This window comes from Aquila chrysaetos, chromosome Z (assembly GCF_900496995.4).
Source record: "Aquila chrysaetos chrysaetos chromosome Z, bAquChr1.4, whole genome shotgun sequence".
NCBI classification, from domain to species: domain Eukaryota; kingdom Metazoa; phylum Chordata; class Aves; order Accipitriformes; family Accipitridae; genus Aquila; species Aquila chrysaetos.
This window is the reverse complement of record NC_044030.1, coordinates 2,148,446-2,170,094: the sequence shown is the minus strand read 5'-3', so window position 1 is coordinate 2,170,094 and position 21,649 is coordinate 2,148,446. Positions and strand designations below refer to the sequence as shown.

The 21,649-nt window shown below is 40.0% G+C and overlaps 1 protein-coding gene across 4 annotated transcripts in view; it reads right to left on the bottom strand.

The window, feature by feature from the left end:
- FAM172A (family with sequence similarity 172 member A) overlaps positions 1 to 21,649 on the bottom strand; it is a 272,178-nt gene that overhangs the window by 101,365 nt on the left and 149,164 nt on the right. For all 4 annotated transcript variants that reach the window (XR_003922007.2, XM_030004919.2, XM_030004920.2 and 1 more), the window contains exon 8: positions 12,780 to 12,899. Coding sequence is in view for 3 of the 4 variants with exons in the window: in XM_030004919.2 (XP_029860779.1) it covers positions 12,780 to 12,899 (120 nt within the window). In the remaining variant the exon portion in view is untranslated. The remainder of the gene's footprint in view (positions 1 to 12,779; positions 12,900 to 21,649) is intronic.

Here is a 21,649-nt window from a genome sequence, read left to right as displayed (position 1 = left end):
GACATTGTAAGGAAGTATTTGTCCTCTCTGATCAACACAAAGCTGATCAACCATCGGTCTGCTCAGCAATTTACCTATGTGATTAATTTTGAAGTACAGCTCCAGCGAGCCAAAATCCAACTGCGGTTTTATTCCAAAGATGCCATTTTTTAATATTTTTGTACGACTGAAGAAAATTTAGTACAAACCACACAAGTTACAAACTGACCATATTAATCTCAGCAAAGACACCAGCACACATAGTCTTAGATTAAGTCTTCACTTATAATTGCAAACTCTTTGAAGAGAGAGTAGTTTTGATTTTTGCTGGAAGCTATAGGCATTGTTTAAAAAAAAAAACACAGCATGGAATAAAAGGTATACATAATGGTGATTTTATTTAACATAGCTTTTCAGTACACTCTGGTCTATGCTGTGCTATAACTGCAGAGACAAATCCAAATTAAAAAAAAAAAAAAACAACACAAAAAAACCCCTATCCTGAAAAAAAAAAGGAGGAAAGGCCTATACTCAAAGGAACATCTGAATAAAATTGAGACATCTGCAGTAAAGTTTTCCCTTCTCCCTAGAATGTTTGAGATGAACTCGGCGTAACACTGCCTTCCAAGAAAAGACAGGGTGATCAATGCAGGAGCACATCAGGCTCCCTTGGACAGGCCAATCAATGCAAGAAAGAACCTTGCCCAGGGCCTTATGCAAATAGAAGCACGTCCTGCAACCCGGGGAGGGAACATGCGCAATAGATCAATGGCATCTGAAAAACCTTACAGCTATATCAGCCTCAGACAGTAAATATATAATGATGAATCCCTCACGTTCAGCCGTGAACTCTTTAAACTAGGTTATTTTCAACAGCTGGTTTAAAAAAATCTGCTGGGGCTGTAGACAGCAACGGCAGCTAAGTGAAATAAGATTACTGAGGGTTAAATTAACAATGCTTTTTTTCAGGCTCAGAAGATATAATCTCTGTACTTTAACACCTTATAAAACGCTGGAAGTTATGTGCCCACCGGGGTAGGGACCGAGAGGGGGCTGGCTGAGGTTTTCTGTCGTTATTTTGATATTTTGATTTTTTTTTTTTTAAATCTACCAAGTAAAGTGCTCGGTGATGTAGAAAAAAAATAAAAGGTTTTTCATTTACAAGAACTACAATGTCAGAGATCTAACAGCACTATCATCACTCTGTTGATGGAAATCTATTCTGTCAAAGAATATTGCAATTATATGTTTTGTACCCTCCACTATTTTAGACTATGTTTTAAAGGTATTCAAGAAAACAGTAAGGCTCTTTAGCAAAGCAGCTGACATATAACATTAATACTTCAAAAGCACTCGCAAATTGGAATAAAACTTGGTGCACAAAGCAATATTCATGACCACAGGACCATACAGGTTCACCAACTACTTGGTAACTACATCAAAATTGCTAAAATAACAAGTCTTCCCACAGAGACTTGTGGGGAATGATTTCCTAAACATTATTCGTCATCCATTCTTGGGAAAGGGATGGGGAGAGAAAGGAGGAGGATGAAGGAACAGGCAAAAAAGCCTACAAAAACTTTTTCTCTCAAGAAACTCCGCTTTTAAAGATCACTAGCAGCTCCTAACTTCATAGCACAAAGGTATAATACTCCTGTCAGACAGCTAGAGCCACCCCAGGACAAAATATAATCCAGATATCGACAAGCAAATAAAATGCCTTGGCTTAATCAAGCTTGTAAAAACCTCGTGCACTTTGTATCCTGATACTGCAGGATACTGAGATTCACTATTACATTTAGTTTGCCTTGGAAAATAGAAAAGATAGAAAAACAACCAATTAAACTATTTGTTCCTCATGTATTTATGAGGAAATTTTACTCCTGCATTTTGACACTTTGCATTAAAATCTCAGTTCAGTTCTGTGGTGTTAAAAGCACAATTTTCTCAATGAATATGTGTGCAAAATCTACTTACATATTTTTACTTCCTATCACATTCAAGCAAAGCCCTTAAATAGGATTATTTTAACATTTAAACACTGGTAGTCATGCTATTATTAATATTAAAATACTTCACTAATATACTGAAAGAGCTATGTAACACATCTTCACTAGATTAAAGAAAGGAAAGTTCTAGGATAAAATGCAAATTCCAGCTGCTTCTTACTGTACCACAGTTTTAGAGCTCCCTTCACCAGAGTATGTTTGGATTCCTTTTACTCCACCTGGATTTGCAATGCCTAATATATTATTAACTTGCAGTTCCCCTGGTTGATCCACTAAACCGGGTCTTAAAGTCTTATAAAATCTCTACTGTTCCACACAAAAGCCATACATACACTTTTCACCATAATTAACATTTAAATTAACAGTAACACAATACACTTGTGTAGTCTTATCGGCATAAGATCATGTCACAGAAATGGGAAAAACAATGAAATAACAGTGAGACAACTTCCTTTTTTTTAACATTTTTTTCCATTAAAAAAACCCCCAAACCTCAGAATTTAAAAGAGTTAATAGTTCAGATCAAATAATCTAAATGTACCACAAAACCTGTCAAGGAGTAACACATGTGACTTTCCCACTTTCTTTGTCATATAAGCAAATCCAAGCCTCTTACTTTTCCTTTTTATTAGTGTTCATATATACATTCAAAGAGAACTGCAAACCCTTTAGACTGTGATGTCATATGTTGTAAAATCTTTAGTATGACGCTGCTCTCCAGACCAATCCAGAAAGCTAAGTAACCACCTACAAAGTTAAATAAAAAGCCGTTTTTTCATATTGCACCTGCTTGAAAAGAAACCCAGTACTCATGTTGCTTGAACCTCCAGTCAGGCCAATGCATGGCCATTTATAGATGCAATGACCACATCTACATAAAGTGGTGTTCTAAAAATTTCATTTTCCTGTCCTGATGCACCACTGCCAGAAAAGAGGCATCTGCAGAGGATGAGGAAAACTGAAGGGTGCATACCACAGCAAAAAGAGGCACCTGCCAGTACAACCCAAAACCAGGTGGATTAAATAAAATAAAAAGGAAGATGTGCATTCACAGAAGATTTTACAAGATTAAGAAGGCAAAGTCTGAAGATCAATGTGGATGGGGTGAAGAGCTATTAAGTCTGTCCAGGAGAACAGGAGATGGGACATTTTATTTATGCAGCAGGACTCAGGAGCAGGACGGCACATCTACCAGTATCTCAGGAATTCACCTCGGGGAGCCAAAAAAGAGATGGACTGAAACAGTTTACATCAGAGAGAAGACAAAGATGTTCAATGTCAGGTAGTTTCCTCAGAGGCTGAGGACAGAAGACTTGTCTCCCGTTACTGTTGATGAGTTTCCCCCATGTCTGGATGAGCTCTTATGAGTATGAGATGGTTCAGACAGAAAAAGCTGTACGGAGGTGCACAACTAGAGATGACAACTTGTAACTTCTGGGGAGTTGGGGCAACCAGTGAGGAAATTAATAGCTGGGCAAGAAACTAAGGAAAACCAGTTGCCCTGGGTCTTGGAGTTAACTGTTGGGATCAATGGTGTACTCTACACATTTTAAGCAGATTGTTGCACACAGATGTTGCCCCATCAGCTTTGATAGGCTCAAGGGCTGAAGTTTATCTGCACAACTGAAAGGATGAGAGACGTGTTCTTTGAACACGGTCCTGTGCTTTGGCTTTCTTTTTCTTTCAAAGCTAGAATTTGAAATGAAAAATAAACTGACTGATAAGTACACTGTCTCGCAGAATTTAAAACAGTTGAAACAATGCAGGAAAGGATACTAATACAAAGGAATTTATCGAGCCAGAAGGAAGTTTCTAGTCAGATATAAGGATAGATGCCAAATACGGTTTTATTTAACATCTTCATTAATGATCTGGAATTAATTAAATTTGCAGGTGACATTAAAGCAGGAGAAACTGCCAAGAGAAGTAAGGCATGAAAGAAATACAAAACGAGCTTCCAAGATTCACAGACCTGTAGCACAAAAAGGATCATTATGACAACCTAGTTTGTCATCCCGCACAACAAGGGCCAGAGCGCAGCTAGATTTAATTTGGAAGAACGTGAGATAATATTGTTGGGGGGTGGTGGAAATCATCTACTACATTCAGTACCACTGGGGAAAAGGAAATTGAGAGCACTAAAATACTCTGAGAGATGCATGAACATTAGTGGGTACCAAATTCAAAGAAACTTTGGGAAAAAACAAATCTAGTATCATTTTGGCTGCATTGACCAAAATGTTGCACAGCTGAACAAAGGTACTGAAGTTCACCTTGAGCTAACTATAGTAACTGCACTTAAAATACAGAGTTGAATTCTCAGCATACTATCAGAGAAATGTTGACAAAAGTACTGGATTCAGACAAACATACAAAGAAAAAGAAAAATAAGGCCTAGTTATATACAGTTGGGCAACAAGAGACAAGGGGATGGAAATATGAGAACAATGGCTAAAGATCAGAAAGCTTTTTCATACCGAAATCTAAAAATAAATCTTCACTGTGTAGTGCACAGAATTTAAAACAATGCAAAGAAATTACAAAAATATACCACTAGTGAGATGACGCATCTCTAGAAAAGTCTCTGCAAAGAAATGCAGAAAGTGCTGTGCCTTTGACCTCAAAATCCCATCGGATACAAACACATATTTCCAAGTAACTGGATTTCCAAGTACCCCTAACTTTTACCTATCTCCACTTCTTTGTCCATTTTATAATTAGCATTCTAACTTTGGTGTCAAACTAGAAAATTAATATGAATGGACCAATGAGAGGTAAAGTAATGATGGGTGGTGCCAGCAATTAGTACTCAGTATATCGTTCCAGTCCATGAAACATTGCCCTTTTCCTTTTGGAAGAAGCGGGGAAGGGGCATACGTACGGCTGGCCTCAAACCACAGACTGAGCTGAGTGAAGCATGAGATATTACATTAGCAAATGATGAAGACGAAGCAAAAAGTAATGATGGTGAGCAAGTTATCCAGAGCAAGGTGACGAGGAGGGATGAATATTCAAAACATGAGCCTATTCTGGAAGTGGCCAGCAGTCAGGCTTTCATTGCACCCATCCTCTTCTCTCATCCAGTAGCAAGGCTGAGAGGGCTGGAGATGAACTGAGGAAGGGGATGCCTACACAGCATTCAAACTAAACCACCAAAAAATGAAAAAGGACATGCAGCTATGGTGCTCTGAACTGCTTGGTAATCGTTCATCATTCCTCTGTCTCTTCCCGTTAGATGATGCTTCCAGACTGCAAGCTCTTCAGAACAAGGCACTACTATGCGATTGCTACTGCAATGCAAATGGATAACAACAGGAAATGGTAGCAAGTGAAATAATGATGCCATTGTACACTTGTCAGCTTATTTATTTAGGCTGAGAGTGGCCCAAAATGTTTATCTGCTCTGTGTTAAAATGGGCAATATACGCATGTAAATATATATATATATGTGTACATATGTGTGTGTATATATATACCCCCCCCCCGCCACTTTTTTAATGTAGATATCAGTAAAGGCCAAATGTGATCAAGAAGTTGCTCCAGTACAGCAGGCAGTGACACATATTAAGATACTTCAGTATTTTTTTCTCAATCCATCATTTAATTTCCTTACTGCTGCAACCCCTCACCCTGGGATCTGCGATCCCCGTTGCTTACTACCGCAAGCTGAAGCTTTCGCATTTCAGAAAGCATTAGCAAAAATGAGCCCGCTACTTCCAAAAACAAGTGAGGAGGGAAAAAAGTTGTTTGCAAACATTGATGTTTGGATGTTGACCTGGTTTTGGTTCAAACTCAGTGCTTCTAGTGCTCAAGCGACAGAGTGAGCCTGGAGTCAGAGAGGTGCCAACTCCAGAAAAATTAATCCAAACAGGGTCCAATTGTTCGTGGCTGAAAACAGGCACCTGCACACACTGGCTTTCACAGGATCATGGACTCCTGGGTCATACCAAGGACTGATGGTCCCAGCCAATAACTCACACAACTCTTGCCATGTGTGGGTCACGCTGGTTAGCAGCTTTGCCCCAGTCACCCTGTTCCCAAACAGGGCTTTCTCATCCAATGGTGAGAAACCTAATTCCACCCTAAATTTATTCATGGCCAGTTTTAATCCATTTGTTCCTCTGCCAACATTGTTCTTTGGCTTACACGTCTCTCCCTCCTCGCTGTTTACTCTCCTGATGTATTTGCAGAGTGCTACCAATCCCTCTAAGCTTCCCTTCGTCAGGCTGAACAAGCCATGCTTTTAAACTCTGCTTCTGTAGCAAATACAGAATAGACGCCGAACCTTCTTTTTCTTCAATAGCTACCAAAGTTAATGCAAGAGCATTAGCAGATTACACAGCTCTTATTAAGACTGATAAACCTAGAGGGTGTGTGTACTGTTTCTAGGGCTATACTGATTCTGGTGCTCACGGTAGGTAGGACATCTCCATGTGGCACCACATCATGGCACACCCACGTATCCTTCCTTGTTTCTAGTAAAACAGGCTCTCCATTGCTCTGAGCGTACTGACACCTCTTCCTCATATCTCTTCCAGACTGAGTTAATCTTCCCGAATGTCTCAGATTATACCAGAGTAATCTCACCGGCATGCCTGCCGGCATTAATATTTCCCTTCCTGGGACAGAAAGAACAAACAAATCGCAGGATCACATTTGGCTCTTTTGTTGCATTATCGGGTCATTCACTCACAGCCATCGGCAATGAGGCCGCCCATCCCAGGGCTTTCCCATCCCTGCTGTTCCCTGTTGATGAGATCACTCTTCATACACAAATGCAGATGACTAGCCAGTCAATGCCTAAGTGTCCTGAAGTTTGTATTATTTCCTTTAAATTCTCTTACTGCAGAAATTTTACTTCTGAATACCAATGGTGACTTCACCACTTCAAGCCAAGAGCCAATTTCATTAGCACACACTTACTTTCTGTGCCCATGTCAGTAACAGAAATACTGAGAGAAATTTGCCCCAAGACTAGTGACCCTAGTCCTGTCCGACTCTTTTTACACAACCTGCTGCTGTTTCTCCATTAGCTCCTCTTGTCTACCTTCATTCCTTATTTGACCTTTTTCAGATGAATAAGCATTTTTCCAAGAAGCACAAGAAAGTATAGCTGAAATAAATAACCAAATGGAATTAAGATCCCATTTTCACTTTTAGACTTATTTGTCTGAGTGTCCCTACCTATGTCAGACCTGACTCAAAGGCGCAAATGTAAGTGTACAACACAGAAGAAAGCTGAGACCTAAAACAGGCAGAGTTGGGCGAGGTGATTTGTCCAAAGACTGCACATATAACTCAATCCCCATAAACCTACGAGACAGCATCCCATACTGCTCTCCCAACTACCAATATTTAAAGAATGTCCTCTTTCTTTCTTTAGTTTAATGCTCACAAACCCTTGAAGCACAGTGACATTTTGCTTTGTTTCTTCACAATATGGGCCCTGGTCACCGAGGTGTTTGGCTTCTCAGCTCTCTACTTCCAGCTCTCTCCCATGCTTCCTACAACCATCACAGATCTTGTGTTATTTCTGCCACACATCAGTAGATGTATTTTAATACATCAGCCAGGGGAATTAAGAGTTGCATATCCACAGTACCTGCTTTATGCTCATCAATTCTTGAACCAAACTAAATATAAAAAACAAGCAGATAGATATATTTATATAAGTATATATAAATAAAAAGCCAAATATAACAAACCATTCAATCTGAAATTTCAGGAAATTAAATTAATGAAAAGCTAACGACAGGTTCACAGCCCAGTCATTAAGGCTCTTAAATTGCATTTTGCCTGTGCCAGAATACTGATGCAGCCTCAGAGACTCCCAGGTAGCTCAGCAGGTGTCCGTTTATCATCGTTGTTATTATGGCACCTATCAGCTCTAGCCAGGGTCAGGTCCTCGCCGCACTCAGCACAATACAACAAAATGAAGTGGCAGCTTATTGCAGAGCGTATCTCAAAATGATGGACCTAAAATTATTTCAAATGGACAAAATTGGCTGATTTTGATGGAAATAGGATGGTGTAGTGGATACAGTAATTTGAACGGTGTGTTTTAAGGGCTCTCATTTTAACAAAACTGCCTAAAAATACACACACTCACACATACACACACACTTTTATCTACACCTTTGGGCAAACTGTCAATATATACATCCAACATTTTAGCCAGCAAAGACCATAATGAATAGTTTCTTATCTGCTCAAAGACAATGAACCTACTTTCCTTCTCCTAATTTAATCATATCACATTCCTCCGTGCGCTTTGTATTTTTACAGCAGTATGAATGTTGTAAGCTGGAGATACCACCACTGATTCTCACAATTTTGTCATGATTCCCATGATATTTGGTGGTTTTTTTTCTTAAATATATTATTTAACTAAAATTAAAACAAAAAAGCTACACTTCTGGTTCATAAGGTGCCGAGGAAACCCTTGAAAATGCAAAGCCTAAAGTCTCAGGAATATAGGAGGCAAACAGGAGAAATCTTCCACAAAGTCTTTTTTTTTTTTTTTTAAATCTCAGGATACTGAATACCTAATTGCCAATTTTGAAAGCATAGATTTAACAATTCTTCTTGTGATTCCAAAATGAGTAGCTGTCATGCGTTTTTTACAATGATGGACATGGCTACTTTTACATGTCACCCAGCATCCTAGGACCACCTTTTCTGTCCCTTCTACATGCAGCCAGGCCCTGATGCTGTGAGTAGATCTGCAGGGGATGGCCACAGCACTCAGGTAGGCATGGGGGCACAATATGTCTTTTCTCCTGTGCGGGTCTTTCATGCAGGCAATGACAAGGGAAAACATTCTTTTTAAAGCAAAATAATTGTAAACCCACAAAATTTGGCAGAAAAACTCAAAGGAGGCGTTGTACCAGAAACTTATTTTCTGTAAACTAAATATAAAATTGACTCCATCAACTTGAAATTCTCACTTTCTGTTAAATTTCATAAAATTATTATAAGCTAGGAGTTGGGAAAGTTCCACAATTTACCATCAACTACAGCAAGCTGCTTCTGAAAATAAATCCCTGACTACACTGTGTAAGGGATAACAGAAGTAAGAAGCTGAGATGTGTTCATGAATCATGGCCTGAGTTTTTCAAAATCAGTAATTAGCAGAACACAGTGACCCAACAACTATTTTTAGTGCTGTGTATTCAAAAAGTAATTTACATGTAGATATTATTAGACACACATTTAATTTCAAACCACAGTTATACAAAGTTTTAATTACTAAATATTAAGATACATTTTAGCATATGGTTTATGATTAGCATTTGTAATTCAAGCTATAAACAATACAACTAATTACATTTATTGGTGGAACTTTACTTCCCACACATGTTCAATCACTTTCAATTACTCCCCTAGTAATCTATGACCCAGCAAGGTACAGAAATTGTGTGCCTACGTTGCAATAACCGGGTAACAGTTTCTGTGCATTCAAGCATGATATTACAGACTCACCCTGTTTTTCTTAACATCTCGCAATCACAGACACGCAAAAATGTAGATTAAAAAGCTGCAAAGACCAATAAAACTGCTAGGTGCTGTGGCATGTATTTGAAAATTGCAGCCAAGTTTTACTGGTTTGTTTAATGAAGGGCTTCCAAACCATAGCCTGATTTTTATGGTCAGATGAACTTTGGAATGAAGACCAGGTTTGGCCACCAAGGGTTTGTAAACAAAAATGCTCCTCCTTTTATACCAATCTCACACGCGATGGTCACATTTGCTCTCTTTTCGCTTTGAGTTTCCCACCAAAATGCACGCCCGCATCCCAGCACGCGGCTTCGGAAACCCGCAGAGCGAAGGGACGAGGCAGAGCGGAGCTGCTTCTCCTCCGCCAGCTCCTTCAGCAGCTGCAAACAGAGGGACGTGTCCTGCCCCTGCCAGGCTGAACGCTTCCCCGCGATGCTCCGGGAGAGCAGCCGCTCTTCCCACCCGACGGTATGAACGACCGCCAACCAGCCTTTGCCCAATATCAGCTTTCGCTGGGCTCCTCTGCTTAACGCCGGAGCGTCGGGTTTTCGTCGAGAGCCTTGCACCATGACGAAGTGATGAGCTGGGGGTCTCTGTGACTGAGATGACCGCAAACGATCAGGACAGACCTCGGCAGCGCTGAACATGCTAAGAGAGTTTAAAAGATACTCATCGAAAGCGCATATGTTTTTGGACTTCTTTGCTTGTTTTCTTTTTCCCTGCAGGCACAATAAAATGCAGAGGGCCCAGGCAGAAACCTTCACTCCAAATTAAAGCCATATGCTTCACACCGCTCTCCTCTAAGAGGCACGGACGCAGAAGGAGCAGCTGTGCAACAGGTCCCCATAACTACTGTAACCTACAATTTTATGAATCAGTTGACCCCAAATTCTTGCACAGCAAGTGTAGAGGTGGTACGGTTGCTATATGGTGTAGCTGTTCTATCACCCTCATCATCTCCCCCACGCAAAGCAGGAAAGAAAGTGATCAAATACATATTTGTCATAAGAAAGTAATTGCCCATCAGCTGCTCCATTTCTTCTTTTTTGAGCTCTTTGCAATTACTAAGTGCCATATGGATATAAAATTGAAGAGAAAGAAGATCATAACAAAATAAAATCTTATAAATTAATATTGTGATAAAGTAGTTCAGGGTTTACTTCAATGATATCTGCTTCAGTTTATGCATTATTTAATTAAACTGCTTTCAGTGGAGCTCAGATATCAAGCCACCTCTACCAAAACCAGGTGTTAATATCCTTTGATTTTTTAAGAAACAATCGGGCTACATTAAATATACTTCTCAGGTCTAGTTTTGCATGACAGACATGTGATGTGCCAATGGTTATATATTATATTCTTCCTCTCAGGCATGCATCTCCTGCAGAGACAGCAGACTACAGAAGCTGACCCTTACTGAGACCATCTTGTCTCTCTGACAAAGCTCCTTTTTAACTTCTTACTTACTGGTTGCTTCCTGCGATGGATAAAAACTTTAGCTCAGCTTGCGATAATTTCACAGGCCCTGAGCACCCTGACCCTGGAAGCCCCAAGGTCAGAAGTCAAGTCTTGTTCTGAAACATCTGTGTGCTTCATATTAAAGTTGAACAAAAGTGAAGAAATATCCACCAGTGTGACAAGAGAAACAGGCAAAATGGGAATGACACGTTGGTCATCTGTTACCCATGCCACCTCAAGCCATTGACTGAAATGTGATGGAAAAACTTGCCAAGCCTCCTTCGAATAAGCACTTTGTTTAGGAAACACCAAGAAAGGTCTCCAGTCAATTTTTATTCCCGCCCTGTGATAAGCCTATGCATCTGTAGGTGTCCAGCGACCCAAACAACGTGGCTTTACAATACCTACAGAAATTTTGCTAACACTTCACTTCGGACACACGAGGCACACCAGAATAACCTGGGCTGAAACACAGGGCAGCTGAAAATCACAGCTCCGGAAAGTCAAGAGAGAAAAGATGCTCCCTACCCTCCACTGCATCCCAGGAGCAACAGGCATATGCGATGCAACCCGCTTCTTGCCCAAAGTTGTGGTTATAGAAGGAATTATTCATCTTTACTAATTTGGTCTCCTAAAAATTTAGGTTTGAGACTATTTATTGACCTGGTAACAAAATACCCATGGAAAATGATCAGCTGAACTGTTCTCAAGTCCCAGTGTACACATCATACATATTTTAAAAATACACTTCTGGAATCACAGGGAAAATGAAAATGGCCTTAATTTCTACAAATGAAAAGGGTTAACAAAAATCTTAAGTTCTTAAAGTAATACAAGTGGTCCTGCTCTGGATTACTCTTGCTACTTAGAGCAGCACAAGATTAAAAACAAAACACTCATGCATGCTTTGTCTTAACTAGGGCATTCATCTTACCTTCAGGCAGGAACCACTTTTACTAACTTTCAGTGAGACTAAAATAATGTCTTATAGACAAAAGATGTACATACACGCCTGCTTATTCCTGTGTCTATAAAACCAGTTGCAATGTTCTGCAATTTACGTTTCCACAATAAACAGGACTTTTTTAGTTTTCTTCAATAAAACAAGTCGTGATTACACCACACCAGCACTTCACAATTAAGTGAGGAGGCTATAGCTACGCTCAAAGAATAGTATACAAGTTCAACAGGCAACTTCATACACCAGATGGGGTCAACAAATTTGCCTTTAAAGCATGAAAGACTGACCAACTGGATGTTCAGCAGTCCCAGCATCAGAGGCAGAGCAGCTTTACAGTGAGCAGAGTCCTCCCCACCTTACATCACTGCAGGGATTATCCAGAGCCTAATAAATGGCAAAAAAGTCTTCCCAGCAACTTCCGCAGACCTTTGTGGAAAAACTGCAAAATTGGGTAAAACCTCCAAATTTCCCCTCATGTTCAGTTCCAATCTATATACAAAACGGTGCATTTGTTAATGTGACTTTGCTTTAAAACTGTTCTTACATGTTCTCAGTCTTCACCTCCAGTCTTTGTGCCCCAGAGCAGAAACTCACTGAGTGCTGCCTTTCAGTACATAGCCTGGACAAGGAGGATTCAATGCGTTTTGTCTTCCCACAGTCTTTCAGGTTTGTGCACGCTTGGCACCTTATCATCTAACTCAAAAACAGAGAAAAATGCAGTGACCTTCCAGTTGCAAAGAAATCCTCACAGATCTGTATCTGACCATTCGTTCCAAGTTGTTCCTAAATGGCTGCTTTCAAGAAGGTGATCACAAAGAACTGAGAAAATCTGTGAAAGACTTCAGGAAAGAAGGCAATGGAGAAGTCACACTTACCAACTCTACAAAGGCAAGTCCACCATAACTGTGAGCAACAAAAAACACGTTCTCTGCAGCTGACTGGGAAATAAAATGGTCCCAAACATAAATTGCATGTTCTTCAGGAGATCCATTATCCTGCAGAAAGAAATTACGTTTGCGACAATTACCTTTTAAAAACTGGCAATTCCGTCTAAAAAGCAACGTGTTCATATATGTTAAAATGTTTTGTTAAAACAAACCTCAAATGAATATACTCCAGTGTCAAAAAAAAGAACAGATTAATTTGTCTAAATAAAAGAAATTTAAGATTGCTATTTAAAGGCAGTAAAACTGTTGCTTTATTGTGGCTTATTTTAATAAATACAACAAAAATTACGCATCTGCAAAATTTTGTCTAAATACCATGATGGCAATTCAGCTAAACAGAGGCATTCAGAGAAATTATGAGCCACTGCTCTGATTTTCTTTCTTTTGACAACTCTTTGTCAAATGTTTGTTCACTGATGGATTGTTTAAAGTAGTTAAGCCTTAGTCTGATAAAACAAATAAAAACAAGTAGGAACAATATAAATATAATTTCAGTCTTTACAATTTTTTCATATTATGGGCCAATGGAAATCTGCCAAACATTAAAACTGTGGTATTTGCAACTACTCTTTTAAATGCTACTTTTTGCAGCTGCAGACTATGAGATACAGCACAGATAAAACACCTCTTGACTGCTTACACATTAGGCGTTACTTTGGAGTCTCTAGTAGTGAGGGGAGCGCTTTTTCTTATTATTGAACAAGAATTTGTGAATGCCAGTCAATGTAAGGGTCACTGAAGGCACCGGAGTGATTTACACTGATTTTAGTGCACTCTCCTCAAACATCGGGGTTGTGCACTCCCACCTCTACGTTAGAGGCTCTCGGAAAGCCCTGCACCCCTCTGTATTTCACTTATTTCTCAGGTTGTCCATGTCGTAACCACAAATCTGTCTAGTCTCAGGTGACAAGAGTACGATGGTCTGCTAGCTCCCCTGCCCCACCAGGATTTCACACCTCTAGCACAACACTGCTGGTGCTTTCCAGACTCTTTTGTGCCAGAAAGAGCTGATCAGTCAAGGTCATGTCCTTTCCTAAAATTTGCATCCCTTTCCCCTTTGCTCTGCTCCACCAACAACTTCATACCCCTAGGTGACTCAGATGCAGACCACAAAAGCCTTATTTCCTTGGGGAAAATAAAGCACAAACCAGCAAAAGCCACTGGCAATCAGAAGATGCTAATTACACAGTGTGAATTACTGTAACTTTACCAAGAACACTGAAGTGATTTAGGTCTTAGTCCCACGCTGCAACTCCGTTTTGGGAATTTAAGCTCTTACGAGCGTCTAAAATCAATGGGAAGACAGACAACTAAATAACGTGGTGGATTTAGGCTTTTACTTCTATTCTCATGCCCGGTTTCCTAAATAAGAGGGAGATGGCTACAAATCTTTATGGATCTGGACCCAAAGCTTTTAAAACAATTATGTGCTTTTAAATTTTTTTTCTCCAAGGTAGCAGCGATTAAAACATATTTATCAAATTCGCCAAAAAGCACTGAAGTGCTCTGAAGTATTCTTCTTAATCCTGGACAGATTCTGTTCTTGATTGACTATGACAGAACATAGTTTTAACTAATTATGTATCAACTATTGTAAACCACCTCAGCGTGAGAAAGGGCTTATTTTCTTTCAACCCTGTTTTGAAATTTGATTGTAGAGATAGGTAAAGGAGGTAAAGACTCCTCCCTTTGTGAGGAAAGAGGGAAGGTTTTCAAAAGAAATTTCATAAAGAAAATATGATTGACAGACCAGTTATTAAGATAAAGCTGAACGACAACTTGAACTGGAGTTTCCTATGGAAAACTGATGTACTCTAATTATGATACGTATGGAAAAGGCACATTAAAACACTAGGAGAGTTTTTAAATGACTAGTTTATCTAAAAGATTTATTTTTGTTAAATATGCAGGAGATTTTTTTTTTTAAATAATAATGTTAGCATTAATTCTCTTAACAGCAATTTTTGTACAGGTACATAACCCTGCTTTAACATTCTGACAAAAAGAAGAGGTTGTTTCTGGTTAATATTGCATTTTCTGGCATTTTGCATTTATTATTCTACATGCTGATGGGAAAAGCACACAGTTTTAGGGTTTCCACAAGAATAAGACAGCAGCACAAAGCTTCTGAAGGATTCAGAAACTCAGCTCGAAAAAGCTTCCACCAATTAAAGCATAACCAGTGGTCTAGTCAACCAAATCATTAACTGCACAGCTTCACAGTCCAGTATGAAGACTCAACAGGATTTTATAAAAGCAAAAAGAAATGAGCTAGAACGAGCTAGATATAGGCTGTAACTACAGTTTCGTTTGTTACTGGTGAAAAAAATGCCATATAATGTCAGGATAAACTGTGCTGTTGTACATACTCTGCTAAACCCTATACAGGGTAAGAAAAGCACGTATGTGTGAGAAGGAGTTTGGAGGAGTCATGTATGTTTAGAAGAAAAGCTCTTTCTTCAGAGCATCTGCTTATTTTTTCCCCTCATAACAAGCCCATATCTTAAACAACTCGGACAGAGAATAAACCGGCGCCGTGTCCGTACAAGAAACATCTGGCTGCGGGAGCGGGCACCACCAGCTGCAGAGTACGGCCGGTTTTAGGATTTCAAATTGCCCTGGGTCCATCAGGATTAACCTCCTCCACCTGGCCTGGGTGAAATTATGAGGCTGGATGCTGCAGTTTTGGTACAAAAGGTGACAGTTTCAGGCAGCTGTTTCTTTCCTTTTCATTGCAGCTAAGTAGAATGCACTTAAATACCACCTTTTAAAATTACTTGATTAAGTGGGTGCCTCTTGGTCATGCTTTACATAATTATCTATATGACTGTAGAGAAAGGAATGGAGAAATCACACTATGTACCTCAGAAGGCAGCTGAAGCTGAACACATTCTTATTTGTGAAACACGTTGAGATGGAAAGGTGCTGGGAAAACTGAACTTAAATTTCCGGCTGCTGAAAGTTGGTCATCTGTAACAGGTAATTCTACGTCTAAATAAGTGTTCTGATTCTTTGGAGGTGTGGAAATCATAGCTGTGGGTCTCCATCCCTCTGAAAATCTTCCCCCCTGCCCCATAATTAAAAATAAAATAAGTCAAGAACGATGTTACATGAAAAGGCCTCTGTGTGATGCTTAACCAATGCAAAATAACCCAAAACCAGGCAATTACTGGATTGCTGCAGATCAGGTACCTCCTGACTGGACTGCTGCACCCCAGCTCCGTGGTGCTCGGGTGGGGAATGGAGCAGATGCTCTCAGCGCAGAAGGTACAACCTTCGCCCGTGCTCCCATCATGCAAAATCTTACCTGCCTTCATTTTTAATGGAACACTATCAGTAAGATTTACCCTTTAATTCACTAATAAATGAAAAGACATACGTGTCTTTTTCCTAATAACTATTGTATTTTAGTTCCTTTCACCGATAAAAATAGAGCAAATATACCTCATTTACCATCGGTGACTACCAATGCTACAGAGACTATCAGATATTGAACACCTGTCATACTTGCATGCAGCAAATCCCACTGAAGATTGCCTTGGAGATAAAGGTGGTTAAAATCATTTAACACAAGTATTGCTGAGGAATTTTAAATTGCTGATGTTATATTTATTCCTTTTCCTGAATGCTAGAGGAGGCACACACTTCTGGAACCTGCTATAAAAGGGGCATCCATAAAAGTAATATAGAACATAAGTAGCGAGATATTAGGTTCTGATTCAGTTAATGACAGGTGCATGGGGCTAATCAAAAAGATGCTCTTGCCACATGGATGTATTGCTTTTGAATGAGAAATGATCATCAAGCATTTGCAAACAGAATGAAATTTTATTTCATGTGGAAGAGACCGAGTATTCACAAATACTGGCTTAAGGACCGATTCCTTTTTCTAGTGACAGAAGGCTTTTTTTTTTTCACCCCAGTATTTTTTAAACACTCTCTCTCAACTATCTATAAAAAATGCCTCACTTTTTAAACCAAAATAGCGATTGCTCAAAAAATGATCATAAATGGTTAATATGGAGCTTTTCATTTTAATATCCAAAGTTTAATGAAATAGTTTAATAGTACAGTCTATGAAAATAATATGACAATGATTAATAAATTCATGTTTCTCACATATATGAAGCCATTTAATATTCCAGGGCCAGAACCTCTCCTACAGCTGCTTGAAGCAGTAGCTTGTGGTAGGGAAGAGGTCGCTGGTCGCTGATCTGCTCAGCCTCGACTTAAGTCCTGGCATGGGTTAGGGATGTCCTGGGCTGCTCCAGCCTCGACCAGCCGGGCTCGGTTTTGGGGGGGACCGTACACCAAGAACGGCAGCCCATGACTACGTTGTTTTGGGGTCTACGCCACGCTAGCAGAAACACATTTGTATGAAATGCTGCTCCTCGTCTCGTTTCACAAAAAGGTTTTGCTTTGAGAAAACCGGCTTGCAGATTTAAAATTCGCTCTGGAACAGTTTTTAAGGCCCTGAAAAGCCCAAATTATTGTGGGTAAATTCTCAGGCCATCCATTGTGCAAAAAAGTGGAGGAAGAGGCCACAGATTTTGGTCTATCATTTTTTTCCAATATTGCTAGCAGTAAGAGTTGAAAGGTATATAACATTTTAATGGCTGGAGCCATTAGGAATATGCAGATAAGCAGTGTGCGCACAGTGAATATGGTGTTACGTTCTGTTGCATTCAAAAAAACAGGTTGAATTTACTAATGTAATATCACAGTCATTAATTGTTAAATACCAAGCTGGAGTGATGCAGCAACCGAAGCCTTATCAACTATGCCAGATTCTAACACCTAGACATTGCAAGGTCTGCAGTTATGATGGACTACCTGAGTTGATAACACATGGAATTATCTAAACAACATTTGCATATTTGTGTAATTATTTCCTAAGGTTAATTAGCTCCTGTAAAGCAGCTTGCCCTTTGAGACTGCTTACTGTGACAGGTTCACATATTTCCTGTTTCAATGCCAAATTTTACTTTTTTTTTTTTTTTTTAAAGTAACCTGTTGCTGGAAAGTTATAGATTGGGCAGGAGCTGGAGGCCTTAAACTACGATAGACTTTACTGGGACAGAGCAGCTCAGATCCCATCTTAAACCTCTAATTTATTGAACCCCCCAAAAATCAAATCAAGAAAATCAAATTAGTTTTAAGCTCCAGTGACAGCTCTCTCCTTTTACTTTGTTCTTTTAAATCAAGGAGTTGGAATCACATTTTTTTGCGACGAGTGAAAAGTAAAATGCATACAAATAGGGAAATATGCCATACAACTGAATAGCTTTTTAACAATTTACTTGAAGGTGGTTTCTATAATTACTGCTTATCACAGCAAAACAATTTCTCCTCCTAGCTCGATGAGCTACTGTAAACAAGTATGGTTCATGTGTTAAATACAGAAGAACAGAACTGTATACTGCCGTGGTTTAACCCCAGCCAGCAGCTAAGCACCACGCAGCCGCTCACTCACTCCCCCTCGTCTCAGTGAGACTGGGGAGAGAATTGGAAGGAAAAAGGTGAAACTCGTGGGTTGAGATAAGAACAGTTTAATAGAACAGAAAAGAAGAAACTAATAATGATAATAATAACAATAATAAAATGACAATAGTAATAAAAGGATTGGAATATACAAAACAAGTGATGCACAATGCAATTGCTCACCACTCGCTGACCGATGCCCAGTTAGTTCCCAAGCAGTGATCTGCACTCCCCCCCCCCGCTACCAACTGCCCCCCAGTTTATATACTGGGCATGACATCACATGGTATGGAATACTCCTTTGGCCAGTTTGGGTCAGCTGTCCTGGCTGTGTCCTGTGCCAACTTCTTGTGCCCCTCCAGCCTTCTTGCTGGCTGGGCATCAGAAGCTGAAAAATCCCTGACTTTAGACTAAACACTACTTAGCAACAACTGAAAACATCAGAATTATCAACATTATTATCATACTAAATCCAAGACATAACACCACACCAGCTACTAGAAAGAAAATTAACTCTACCCCAGCCGAAACCAGGACAGAGATGCAGAAGGCTTAGGTCTCCTGTTGCCAGTCCTTCCCTGGAGATGTTAGATCCTTCCCCACCAGCAGGACCTTTCCAGTTGTGTACAGCTCGTCCCATTGCCTCGGTGAGCCGTGGGGCAGGCAAACTTTTGCAATTCCCCCAATTCTTCCAAAAAATCATTACATTAAAATCAATATATAACTTAAGTGTAACAATATAAAAATATAACCTAGAAGTAGCAGTATGTCACTGAAACAATCCAGGATGAAATAGTGTTTTCAGTGGTGACTGGCTAACACTGGTATCTTCTGTACAAAAAAAGATATATTTTTCTGTATAGAAAACTGCTCTATTTAAAGAAAATCGTATGTTTGAAGGTCTGAAATGAACAGTGAAGGGATACAGTTTGTTCCCTGCTGGTATGCAGTTCTTGATTATTGTAACCTGACTCATGCCAGCATCACATTTTGCAGCACTCCTAGGTAATGGACCCAGTAAAAATTAATTGGATTTCACTGGAAACTTTCTAGAAAGCAACACTTTCAAAAGTAAGTTAATGTATGTTTGTATGTATATGTATGTACGTGTATATAGAAACCAGAAGGCATGGGTGGCAAATGTTGAAGACAAATGAACAGGGAAGATTTTAATGCACGCTCCTACCATGGCGGGATTTCTGAAGCTCTGGTCTAATTAGGTACCCAGTAAGTCAGGGGGAACTCTGCCACTTGCTTTAATACCAGCAGAGTTAAAAACAACTCTTCAGTCCTTTGAAGTACCCAACAGCCCAGTGATGGGCACTTGGGGTTTGCCACCACTGCAAATACCCTGTCTTGCCTCTGGCAGCTCTGGTGTCCTCCTCACATCCTCCCATCACCGCACTCCCTTCTCCTCTGGGCTTGCATTTACACTTCACTCCTCTTTATATGTTCTCCCTCCTTTCACAACCCTCAAATTAAAAAAAAAAGGTGATATCAAGTCTCTTTTGCCTCTTCTACTGCACCACCTCCTGTTCTGGCATCACCCTTTTCCAGCAGCTGCCCTCTCTCTTTCCTCCCCCAACAGCACCCTTACGAGTACTAAATGATGCTCATCACCTGCTGCATTTTCCTCACTCCTTTTGCAAATATTTGCCTTACAGGAGACAAAAACTGTTTCATTATGGTGGAACTTAATGAAACCATGTGATGGTTTATTATCACCAGAGCAGCTCCAAAACCTCAGTGCAGGACAAGGTCTAAGAGGCTTTGAAGGCAAGAAAGCTGGAACAGAAGGCAAAAAAACCAGACAGCATGCAATTTCCCCCCCCCCCCCCCCCCAAAGACAGCAGCTATGGTATTACGAACAGAGAAAAGGAAGAAAGTAAGGGAAGGATAGAAACTGAAAACAGGAAAAAAGTGGAAGAAAAGATCATCTTGTATTAATGTTTTTCTGCAGCATGAGCACTTGAAGACAAGACTTCACGCCTATTTCATATAACTCAGGTCATTTAACAAGATTTGATCTTTAATGGAGAAATTCCAGTGTATTAGGTAGCATCCCATCTACCCGAAAATCTTTTTTACTGTTTTAATCACAGAGTTGAGGGAACGCTTGCACAGGTATTTCTGAAATGTCTCCTAGTCCAGTCCAAGAGTTGATCCCAGGAGGCAGCAGGACATTTTACTAACAGTAGGAATTGTATTTCTGCTTTACTTACTGAAATGGGTAACACTAGTCTGTATTATACATACATGGAGATACACATAAAGGAAGATGGGCTGGCTCTTGCAGAACTCTTAAATAACGGGATTTTCAGGAAGGATGGTGATGGACTGCCTTCTACACTGGGGTAAGTCCAGCTGTATGAAATAAGACAAAAGGAGGCTGCAGAAGAGAGCAGATGAGGATAACACCAACAAGATCATCTCAGCGGCAAAGCAGCTGTGACTGGGGGAGAAGACACGGAGCAAAAGTGACGGTGGAGGTGAATTTGTAATAAATCTTAAATCTGACGACATGCATCTGAAATTCAGTTTAGCAGGTCCTGCTAGGAGCACTGGGAAGCAAGGACAATGAAGACTGAGCAGTGAGTCAAGGGAATTATTGTAGTTGCTGTGTCCCGAGTTGAGTGAGAAAGGGACGACCTGATAGAAAAACAAGAGGGGAAGAGATAAAATCATAGACAACTGATGCTTTGGCCTTGAAGGTTTGAATGGAGGGCACATTTCTTTCCTCCCTTTTTCTATGGGCTCTGCGTGGATTGTATTTCCATACTTTGCCACAGTAAAACAACAAAACCCGGCAGGATTGGATCAGCTGTGTAGGTGCCAGAGCGGGTTCACGGTCACCAACGTCTGGTGTAGCTCTGTGAAAACACAGAGCATTCAATCTGCAAAGGTTGAACACTAAAATAATGTGAATGCATTATTGGTGAATGACGTTATTTTATTCAGCAACTGTGTTCATATGCATTCAGAAACAGTCGCATTGTACTTTTCCTTAGTTATGACCTTAGCAGGGATTAAACCAAGAGCCTTTGGATGTAAAAACACCAGCCTCTTCCACTTATCTCGCAGGAATAATTAGGGAAATAAAAAGACTGTATTATCTTTTTAAGGGCACTTTCTGAGATGGGGGCAAGATATATACTCTGGCAGTAGGTAGCAGCTGCTTTTCAGAAAGAGAAACCAGGTATCACAATAGCTAAGTCTGGTCATTCATGGAGTTGCAGATATAAATAGCATAGCCAAGGTTATTATTTGGCACATGCCTTCGGAAAGCAATATGGCCAAGCGACTTAAGGTAGCATTTT